The 11,315-nt window shown below is 49.8% G+C and overlaps 1 protein-coding gene across 1 annotated transcript; it reads left to right on the top strand.

The window, feature by feature from the left end:
- The first annotated feature begins 4,206 nt into the window (after nucleotides 1-4,206).
- F5B22DRAFT_422975 (uncharacterized protein) lies at nucleotides 4,207-11,262 on the top strand. Its single transcript, XM_047971657.1, has 4 exons — nucleotides 4,207-4,510; nucleotides 4,581-5,107; nucleotides 5,171-5,777; nucleotides 5,830-11,262. Exons 1-4 carry the CDS (start codon nucleotides 4,468-4,470, stop codon nucleotides 11,124-11,126), a joined length of 6,474 nt encoding a protein of 2,157 aa, XP_047834627.1. The 5' UTR covers nucleotides 4,207-4,467; the 3' UTR covers nucleotides 11,127-11,262.
- The last annotated feature ends 53 nt before the right edge of the window (nucleotides 11,263-11,315 follow it).

Genomic DNA, 11,315 nt, shown 5'->3' with positions numbered 1-11,315 from the left:
ATCAGTTTGATCTTGAATCGATACTCCACGAGTTTCAGAAGTATTCAATCGAGCCGCCTTGGAGTGAGATGAAATATGCTCTGTATATCATGCTTTTTCGATATGTACAACATATCTTCTCGCACGCTTGGTGGGAGAGAATATGGACATTACAAGAAGGCGCACTTCCTGCATCTCCGCCGATTATCTATTTTCAGGGCCATTCATGCAAATTCCAAACCCTCCAATTGGCCATCAACATCTTACCAGACGCAAAGAACTGGAGTAGTGAAAAGACCAACCTCCTCTTCCGCGAAATTTTACATAATAAAAATAAAGGTAAAAACGTATCCCGCTTTCGCGAGGTTTCAGTCAAGCACGCCCATATGTTCTGTGCTTCCGTTTAAATGATCGTCCCAATTTGGACTGACTTTCGGAGTTTTAGATGCAAGGACAGACGAGGTCTTGAAAATGCACGACATCATTCGCTCCCAGGGCCCGGTAATTTTTGACCGACCACTACTCAATCGTCTGCGTCAGGGTTCGAAGAACAAGGATGGGAATGCCATTCGCAGTTTATTCCAGTTATTGGGCGCAACAGACACGTACCGAGCCACGGATCCACGAGATAAGATTTACGCCCTAGAGTCGCTTCTTCCACGTTGCGTCGGAAAACTTATTCCCATTGACTATAATGAGAATTACGAAACGCTATTTACATACGCAACAGCTCGTTTTGTCAACTCTGTGCGGAGCTATCACATTGCAGCGAAATTTAATTTACTCCTTGAATCTACCACGAGGAACAACGCAGGTCTCGCAGCAACTGATGACGAGGTTTCCTCGACCCCGTCATGGACACTGGACTTTAGCTATTGTGACTCAAAAAAGCACACTGGTATTTTAGAGCTTTATGCAGGTGATGTATCTAATGTGGTCACATTGAATGAATTTTTATATCACAATGCTAGCAAGATCGCTAAGTCTCATGAAGTTGGGCAAAATCTAGTGTTTGCCACTCCTAGCACACTTTTCTGCGACGGTATAAATATCGATGACGTCTACGAAACAGGCATTATCCCGGAAAACAAAAGCTCAACCTTTGAAGAAGATGAAACCCCTAAATTGTTCTTTTCTATTTTATTCCTGGCATTCAAAATCCAGAAGAAATTTCGACGGCGCCAAAGAAACAGTCGAGATGAAGAGGAGATTTCGATACATAGTAAAGCAGTTAACTCATTGATGCCTTTCTTCTGTCTATGCCTAGACACTGATAGCTTTCCGGAAGGTGAGAACGATGAGTTTTTTGCCGTCCACCTCAAGGAAGCTGCTGGGAAGACCTATTTCACCACAGAGAACGGGCTGGTGGGAATCGCCACTGCGCCAGTCCGCAAAGGCGATTGCCTCTGCCTCTTGAATCGCGCGCCTGTCTATTTAGTTCTCAGAGCGGTATCGGACATGGAGACGGAGGGCCAAGACGGCAGATCAAAAGCAGCACAAAGACATAGAATAGTAGCGCGGGCAGCTGTTAAAGGGGCAGACTTACCGACTCTGAGAGCATCATCCCCGAACTGTCGCTTCCAATACTCCTGCTTCCAGATTGTTTGAGTGTGGTATTATCAAAGGCATGGAAGTACGGATCCACTGGCTAACCGGTTGTAAGGGATGGTGTATGTGATGTGGAGGACGGAAACCGGGTTCACGTAGTTTCAAGGTTGGATATCCTCCTATCATATCGATGTTCATCTTTTCCGACAACTGCCAGTTAACGCTATTTAGCGGCGGCTGAACTACACACACGGTCGGTGGTGTAATTGCTGACTTCGTGACGTACGGTAGATCTTAAACTCGCTGCAATGGGTTTCAAGAGAGATGGGGTTTCTATAATCGAGTGACGTATGAAATAGTATATCGAACGCAGCGAATGCCGAACGTACGTATTCGGGAGCTGTTCGTCGCGGCCCTCCTGGTGGGCCGTACGCACCGAGTAGACTTTACGGGTAGCTAGCCTCAAACCATATCCATACTACTGGCAATAACCCTCGGCTCTAAATGCAGTGTCGTGATAATCATTGCTCCAAAAGTTTCCTCTAGCAGTAGGCTGCTCTGAAAGAGAGTTTGGATACCGCATCTCGTAGAAGAATCGAATCTACGATTCTCGCTGATCGTCTTGCTCCGCCTCAATAGCTTCCATAATGGCCCATGCTAAGCTATGTAAAGTGCTTTAGCTTGTTATTGTCCCCTCGTCGCTAGTATGGGGGTGAAAGATCGACGATGACAATGGACTAGCAGCACCTGGCGATGCGGAAGAAAAATACATCCTGATCGGCACCCCATATATCATAGAACGGATCAACGTCGTGCGGGCCACGGTCAACTTTGGCTGTCGATACTGCCTCTTTATTCTTCGCCGTATACTGGTTTCATTGCATTCTGTGGTACTAGGATCGTTATTAGGATAACGGATAGATACCACACATTTGCATGAGATAGGTCGGGCGGATAATTTCGTAACAGAGCGTCTTTTAAGTGCCAAAAGCGGCAAATATTGTTGTTTTCGAGGGTTAACAGATAGTCCTTGATCTTCCTGGAACTAGAGTAGGCTGTGGGAGAGGCTTAGGATGACTGTCGCCGAAGGTGCCAGTAGAACGGATTTGAAAGTTAGCAACTATGAAGTGAGAAAAGTTTCATGGTCCCAGTCTCCATACGTATGCTTTCGCTTCAGCCGGTTTGAATCGTGCCTCAGAAATGTGGGTATTAATTCTTTTTGTCTTTCGCCCTTCGTCTCTTGCCTCACCTCGCCAATTTATGAACTAGTGCTGTCGCCTATAATTTCTGGGATAAGAATATGTACAGTAGTGGGGAGGACAACTGGATGAGAGAACACCTACATACATGGGTATCAGAAAGCATGGCCAGTGGAGCAAAGTTACCAACTAACTACCTACCTACTCGGTAACTAAGCACAATGAAGACGTTGAGCCACCCTACATAGTAGGTTAGACAACTGCTTGTTTTTAGTAACGCGACATACTTAACCCAATAGGGCTGAAGACGAGGTTGCCTACTTCAGTTTAACCTCCTGTCGAAGCTATCTCCACGCGCCAAGACCCATGGCTCAGGTGGACATGAAGTAGTCTGAATATTTGACATCATGGCCATGACTGTGAACCGACGTGATCTACAAAATGGGAACGAAATTCATTTGCCTCGTCGACATTTTGAGATAGAGGTATAGATACAGGTAGTGAAGCCCGAACATCCGGAGCACGGGCTTCCCAGCCTAAATGCGGCGCTGAAGGAACTGCAGCTGGGGGTTGCAATTTGCGTTCAGCTCGTCCGGACATGAACCAGCCACCCCTCCAGGTGTCACTTTAGACAGAGATACAGGCGTCGACAGCGGCGTTCCTATTCACATGGTCGTATCCTGGAGTATACTGCGGTATTATACACACTGCGACATGGAGTATACCTAGACAAAAGCCCTTGTCCATCTGACCCCCCACCTAACCTCCAGCAAGTTCAGCTGGCGTCGAGCCACCGCATTAGGCAATTCCCTGCGCTCCTCGCATATATTGGAGATAGGTTCCTCTCCTAGCTGGATTCAAGTCGCCGAATCTGGCAACGGTTCGTATTCCGCGCCTGACATCTCATTAGCTGCCAGACGTCGGTCGGACCAGGCGGGCGGCTGCGCTGCAGAGGCCTCGAAGCTTGGCGTGGGTTATCACAACCCCTTGCGAAACCTCACTCGTCTATCACTATGTAATGCATGCTATACGCACATCTACCGAGCATATGGCTGATAGACATTGCAGAAGTACGTATACATGCCGTCGAGACTGGAGAAGCTAGATCACTGCAAGTAAGCAAGCCTGCCGTGTAATTGGGTCCATATTGTATTATAGTCTCCAAGAGCAATGCTATACTAACAGCAACCTGCATATGTAGCAAGATGGTTCTGGAGGTCTTAATATTCTCAGAGCATCCGGACTGTCTGAAGTCATCAAAGCCAGCTGTGCCGTGCGTCACATAGTCCTCCTTAATCAAGTCCATTGCGTCAGCTGCGGTAATTGGTGATGGATCATGAGGGCTTGTAGGTATTGTCCCAGGAGCTTGGTGGCACGGTGATAGGTCCCCGTTTGTGATATGCGTAAATGATGCACCCCAGTCTGTACATTTCAGCTTGGCTGATGTACCTAGCAGACCGGCACCTTGTCCGCTTGAGGTAAACGATATGCTTTGGTCCCAATAGTCATCAGGCCTGTCGGCACCACCGCCAGCTGAGGACCCTTGGGTTCTAGATTCAGACGTATAAGCCATCTCGCGTCTATATGCTATGTTGTGTATATAATTGTCCTGCTTCCTGTGTCCTTCTGCCTAGAAATCATACTCAATCTTATTGTCATTAATCTTTAATATCAACTCTTCCAGTGGCTAAGATTGCCCAAGCTGAAGTTTAAAAGTAGTTTTTTTGGCCTCTGTGGTTTAATGCCGCGCTTGGGAAATATGTTGGGCTTGCGAGGATCATCAGGTATGAAAATAATTCCTTGGCTTATTCTTTAGACAAAGATGAAAATAGTCTACTAATCCCCTTAAATTAGGGCGCAGCCAGGCCTCTAAGGAGGCAGGCAAGAGGACGCCAGAACCAACCCAGTTGCAAAATGGACATCCAACAAAGGGGGGAGCACAAGAGGACGTGGCCTACCTCGCAGTGGATTCACCACCAGCTATTCTATCACCTGCCTCAGTAGGCGATAGTATTCAAGTAGCCAAACGCTTTCCTGTAGCCCGACGGCCTAACGTGATGCGTGCCGCGAGTGGGCAACATTCAAGTATCAACCTTGTCCGAGATCAATATGTCTCGGTTCGCCATAGATGCCAGCGTGAGCTAGGTGCAAATGTAGGCAGCTTTGCTTTTGATACATCTCACTCTGGCCTTGTGGATTGGATCAAACATGAGCGTATGGCTAGGCTGCCTCATAAGGGAGGCTCTTGGGATAGAGTTCTCATATCCGCGGCTTACTTCGCTGGACAAGTTAACCGTCTAAGTGAAGCTATCGAGTCTTTCACTCCCGAGATGGAAGCGGCAGCTAACCTCCTTTATGGACAATGCCTTACTCTACTTGAGGTAAGCTTTCTTGATCTATTAGAACTGTATTCTGGTAATGGTCCTATACTGATGAGATAAAAGCTTGGTTATGAGAATGCCACGGCTCTACAAACAGCATTCGACCTGTTTTATCAGCTTGGTCTTGAGCTGTCGCCGTTATTGAGGGCTGAGAATGCTCTTCGCTTAGCTCCTCCGATTATGGAAGGAGTTGCTAGAGCTTTTTCAGAGCTGCTCAGCATTGTATCTGGTATCACAATCAGCTACTACAGTGCTGTTCACGGTTCCCGCTCGTCCACTCGATTAGATATCTACGCCCTGTTCGGCAATTCCATTGCCAACTACCGTTTGCGAGTCCAGCAGTGTGAGCATGAGATTTGGAACTTTGAGCTCCGAACCCAGGGGTACGGTGAAACTATCCAGATCGAAACTCTGCAAGAGTGGCTAGCACCCCAGGATAAGGTTCTTGCGTTCTTGTCTTCCAACCACATCAGTCTCGCGAGCCGCCCAGAAGACTATACTTGTATCTGGTTCCAATCACACCTGAATCAGTTTTTCAAGCAGGACGAAAAGGTGTTGCTTGTGGAGGGACCGTCAGGCTCCGGAAAGACAACACTCGCCAACTGGGTCGTTAACAGGTTACAAAGACCTATTGGTGGTCGGGTAGTGCCTGTTCTGAACTTCTTCTACAGTAAGTTATAATCTATGACGTGGAATTTAACAAACTCTAACAAAATACTCAGATTCGAGCATCTCAGCACAAGCATCATGCCTTTCCATGTTGAAAACCTTGCTATTCCAGCTCCTATCTCTACGAATTGGCGACTTAGATCTATTCATTATCATATTCCAAGCCTTCACGGAATCCAAATCTCTATCTTCGAGTGCGGCCCAAGAAGAGAGGTTATGGGAGGCACTTCGACAAGCGCTGAGCAACAGCAGCGTGGATGAAGAAATTGCCCTTATCATCGATGGGCTCGATGAGATGGAAGGCCTCAAGCCTGCTGGGAAGAAAGTCAGCGAAAAGCTTCAATCTATCGCACAAGATGTTTCTCATCTACGCCTTCTCCTGTTTTCTCAGCCTCTCGGCGTCCATGCCGCCAAGTCTATGGAGATCGTAGAGCTTTCGCTCGACAATATCTATGACGATCTTCACACCATTGTCCAACAGGGTCTCTCTCGAAACCCACACTTCGTGGATAAGGACATCGGCGAGAAGAGTAACATCATCGATAATCTCTTGACGATTACTGACGGTTCGTTACTCATTGCCAATCTTCTTGTTGCCTACCTGGCAAAACAGAAGACGCCCGCCGACTTTGGCAAAGGATACGACACTCTTGTAAACTCACCCCCAAAGAACGTCGCTGAGCTTGTGCAGAAGCTTTTGGCAGCTGTCAAACTGGACAATGACAGCAGGACTGTTATTTCCATTTTGTCAGCCGCCAAACGACCTCTATTCATCAGTGAATTGGAAGTTCTCCTTCGAAATGACCCTAAAGGCGTTAGCAGTGGACGACCAGTTCCATTGGGCCAGATCTCCGATGCCATCTCCCCCTTCACTGTTACTGCGGAAGGTTTAATCATTCTAAGACACGAGGCCATCAAACAGGCTCTTCTGAATATCCCGGATAATTCAGATTTGTCTTTGCACCTGAAGGATAGACATAAGGATCTGCTCATCCGCCTTTTAGGCTCCGCTACCAAGCAGGTGCGAGATATGGACGAGCCTCGCTTGGACCACTTGCCTTCAGCTGATGTTGATAAGAGAATCGCATCAAACTATCTGCTCGAGTACACAATCCGGTACTGGACGGTTCACTTCAAGCTCTCGTCACTGTATAAGGTCCAAGGAGACCTTCAACTCCCGCCTGAATTCGCTTCAGTCTTCCCTAGCTCGGTAAGCTTTGCCTTGCTGGAGGCGAACCGGTGGATCACTCAGTATTTGCACGATGAGGTGGTAGAATTGTTCACCATCGCATATCGTGTACGAAAGCAACTTTTCGGCCTCGAGCATGTTACTGTTCTACAATCTGCCATCACGATCGCCACGTACTACGAGACTGTTTTGTCACGCTACCCAGATGCGACCGAATGGTACGCCTTGGTCGTCAGAATCGGCAAGAATGTGCTCGGTCTTCAATCTGAGCTCGTCGTTACCTGCTGCAACACCCTTCTCCATATTTCGGAGACACTTATTACCAACAAGCGCACGACGATCATGACATATCGAGAAGAGATCTTGCAAGTTCTCATCTCTTCCTACACGCACCAGTATGGAGCTACCTCTACTGAAGTGCTCAAAGTCTACGAGACATTATCCCAGCTCTACGTTTCCATTAACGAGGAGACCAAAGTCAAGGAAATCCAGATCAAGATCCGGGAGATTACCATTGGATCTTACGAAGACCATGTGTCTCACGACGGAGACATCGGCAGGCATCTTGACGTTATGCTGAAGAAGCACAGTCATGAGGAAGAGGTAGAGGGCTTCGACAGCCTTCTGTTTGGTTACGAAGAGGAGACTGAGGAAACTTGGTCCATCCTCCACGTCGAGAACATGATCAAATTCGCTTTGGAGCTCGTCAAGCGAGGACGATTCAGCAGCGCCGAAGAGATCTACGTGGAGCTTTGGCTGAAACTCAGTGACCATTGCCAGACAAACCACATCGTTGAATGGCACGAGAAGAGAATCGAGGTCATGCTCAAGTACGCGTCCTTCCTCCACACGCAGAATCGGATTGAAGAGGCCTCGGCTGTCCTCATCAGCTGCTGGAATGAGTACTCAGCTCACCAAGTATCCATGTTCGAGTCTATTATCCTCCTCATGAAGGAAATTGCAGTCTGCATGCGGACGGTGGGATTGACCACCCTCTCCCTCACCGTGTTCCAGCGTTGCTGGTCATGGTTCAAGTCCACTCATAAAGAGGAGAGCAGCGTCTTCAAGGAGATCGTCGAGAATATTGCGACCACATCGAGTGCCCTCGTCAAGAAGTCTTCTGAGACTACCACTACAACCAAAACAGCCTCTTCTAGTGAGAGTGTGATTCGAGAGGTATTCGAGTCATCGTTCTCGTCAGAGGAAACACAGGTGACTACGACTACTATGGAGCTTAGCACCTCTCTGACCTCGATGTACATTGAACAAGAGAGGTGGTCTGAAGCAGTGTCTGTCATCCGAACCACATTGAAGAAAACTTGGGCCTCGTTCTTCGCGGAGTCTATCGAAAGCGTCAGTCTCGATGCCTCATTCTCTTCTGAGAGTGTAAAACTGGTTCTTGAACTCGCTAAGGCCTACATCAACCAGAAGAAGTATGACAAGGTCGAGCAACTGTATCTACGCCTCTACCGTGTGTACCGCAAGGCACGCAAGTTCGACGACGTAGACGTTGTGAAGTTTAGGAAGCTCTACATTGAGTTCCTTACAAAGTATGAGCTTCAAAACATCCTCATCAGCTTCTACCAAGAACTCCTTGTCGAATATCGCTCTTTCTACGGTCCTGATCATGCCGAGACTATTACGATCTTGTACGCTCTGGGTGACATCTGCCGCAGCCACCATCTGACGCATGGCTACTGGATCGAATACTACTCAGAGATCATCGTCACCTTGAACAAGGGCGCACGCATCTGCCACGAGAATGCCCTACGCGCTCTCATTGTCGTAGCCGAATATTACTACGATCTGCAGCGATACTCCGAGTCTTTGGATTACCTGAAATCCATCATCGCCACGTTCTGCCAGTTCGGAACCAAATACAAGGTCTTCCAGGACACCGTTTTCGTCCAGAAGACGCTTGAGCGCTATTACCGAGTCATTGAGGAGACGCAAGTTGACATCCACGAGCACGTCAAGATCATGAAGGAGATTCGCGAAGCCTGCGTCAAGTACTTCGGAGAGTCTTCCGAGACTTCCATCAACGTCACTGTTACGCTTGCCGAGGTGTGCACCAAGAGCGAGAAGTACCAGTACGAAGCCATGGCATACTATGAGAACATCATGAAGCACTCCAAGACGGTCTCGACAACGATCGTCAAGCGCAGCCAGAGCACTCTCCGCTCTCTCTACGTGAAGCAAATTACCTCCGAGAGCTCGTCAAGCACCACCACAGTAACCAAGGAGACGTTGGAGAAGGCCACGGCTATGACATACGAGCGCTATACGGATATCAGGAAGTCTTACTCATGCACGCATGAGACTACGCTCTCCACCCTCAAGGAGCTCGTGGTGCTCTATCACAAGCAGAGCAGGACCGACCTCGCAGTCAAGGAGCTACACAGCCTAGTCGTCGACTGCGTCCGCAGCACGAGCTCCACGAAGGAAATGATCGAAACAGCCCGCTTCGTCGCCTCTACCTTTGCCGAGTTCTACGTGTCGCAAGGCGTCCAGCTCGTCCGCGAGTTGAAGATGCAGGTCATCTACAAGCAGGTGTCCAAGAACGCCGGCTTCGACGTCACCAAGGCCGGACGCTCGTGCTTCGCCTTCATCGCGGCTTTTGAATACCATCTGCGCGCTAGATCCGGCGGTAGCGTCGCGACTTACATGGCTGAGATTCTCGCCGAGTTCCTGTTCTACGAGCGCCTCATCTCGTCCATCAAGATCAAGACCAAGATCGGCGTTGTCCTCCTGTTGGGTGCACGCCTCCGACACATACACTACCGAAGCAATCGCGCCGAGGACTTCGAGATCGTAGAGCGCCAGGTTCTCGAATACTTCTCTGCTACTGAGACAACTGTCGTCGCCAAGTCCAACAAGTCTTCCATTCGCGGATTCGTGCGCATTCTTCTCGCGTACTTCTCTGAGCGTAACCAGCCGAAGGACTTTGTCGCTTCCGCTGCTCGCGCGGCTGTCGCTGAGTTGAAGTTGTACTTGAGTAACCAAAAGTACAAGGATGCCCAGGGATTGACACAAGTCGTCTACGGATTCCTCATGGCGCACGAGGGCCTCGACGACCCGACCGAGATCACCCTTGGCTTCCAGCTCTGTCTCATGATGGCCGGTCGTGGCGTGTACAAGCGAACCACACCCGCAGACGAGGAGACGAACAAGGCCATGCTGGCGCTCTCGCAGACCATCCTAGGCGAAGTATTCGACATCTGCAACAACAACAAGATCGATCTAGCCCGGTGCCCACTGAACGAGCTCGACGAGCTCATCTCGCTCCTCGGCGACCAAAAGGACAGCCGCCGCCTACTCTGGCTACTCGAGAACCTGTGGGAGAAGCGCGGCACGCAGAACTGGGGCTCAGACGTCAAGCTGCGCCTCGGCGTGCGCCTCGTACAAGCCCGATTCCTAGCAGACGACCGCCAAATCGTGCCGGCGATCCAACTCGCCGAGGACATCGTGTACAATCTCCGACGGACGCACGGCCCGCGACACAAGCAGACACTCTCCGTCTACGAGCTTCTGGCCAGCATCTACACCAGCACAGGACACTACTACACGCAGAAGAGCACCTCCGAAGGCGCGAACGCGTTGCTCAAGAAGCGCGACGCCACGCTTGCGAGGACGTACTTCAAAAAGGCCATCGCCGCCAACGAGGACCTCCTCAAGCTCCTCGTGGACACGGACGTCGACGATGACGAGGAGGACGAAGACGACCAGTTCTCCGTGGCCAGCGGCTCCGTGCGCATGCGCGGCAGCATGTACGGTCTGAACCGGCGGATCCCGTCCCGCGCCAATCTGCCCCCGTCCCTCATGCCCGGGAAGGAGAGCTCGGTGGCCGCGGAGAGCGAAGCGGGCGCACCGCACAGACACTACGAGGCCGCGCCGCGCGAAGTCCTCGTGCAGGTCGCGGGCAAGCACCTCCGGCTCTCGAAGCTCGCGGTGCAGCGCTACGGCGGATGGGAGAAGCTCACGGAGCGGCGCTTCGATAGCCTCACGGGACGCGTCTGGAAGCAGTTTGGCGAAGACCTGAAGATGACGGATGACTTGGTGCTGAGCAGGAAGTGGAAAGTGACCGGGTATGGATTGGGCAAGGCCGAGGGTGGTCTGGAGGAGGATGGGTTTGCGCCTCCTGCTATTTGGTCTATCTCTTAATTCATGTGCTGAAAAAGAAAAAAGGAAAGCAAAAATGGTGTGTTTTGTGTATGTCTAAGAATGTAGTATACATATTTCCCTTTTGTTGCATCTCATGAATATCGATATTTAATATTACTTGTCAGCTTTTCAAACACCTTTGGAGATTGCCGTACTTGAGCTGTTTGTGGTATTTGCGCATTAGAGTGA

The sequence above is a fragment of the Xylaria bambusicola genome (genome assembly GCF_022495145.1).
Source record: "Xylaria bambusicola strain CBS 139988 unplaced genomic scaffold F5B22scaffold_5, whole genome shotgun sequence".
NCBI lineage: Eukaryota > Fungi > Ascomycota > Sordariomycetes > Xylariales > Xylariaceae > Xylaria > Xylaria bambusicola.
The sequence above is the reverse complement of the archived record's forward strand: the minus strand, read 5'-3'. Positions and strand labels throughout refer to the sequence as shown.

Bases quoted from the DNA above. Each gene is read 5' to 3' on its own strand.
- F5B22DRAFT_422975 (XM_047971657.1), top strand. From the start codon at position 4,468: ATGCCGCGCTTGGGAAATATGTTGGGCTTGCGAGGATCATCAG. The intron at 4,511-4,580 runs GTATGAAAATAA...CCCTTAAATTAG, and splicing joins GGGCTTGCGAGGATCATCAG to GGCGCAGCCAGGCCTCTAAG. The intron at 5,778-5,829 runs GTAAGTTATAAT...CAAAATACTCAG, and splicing joins TGTTCTGAACTTCTTCTACA to ATTCGAGCATCTCAGCACAA.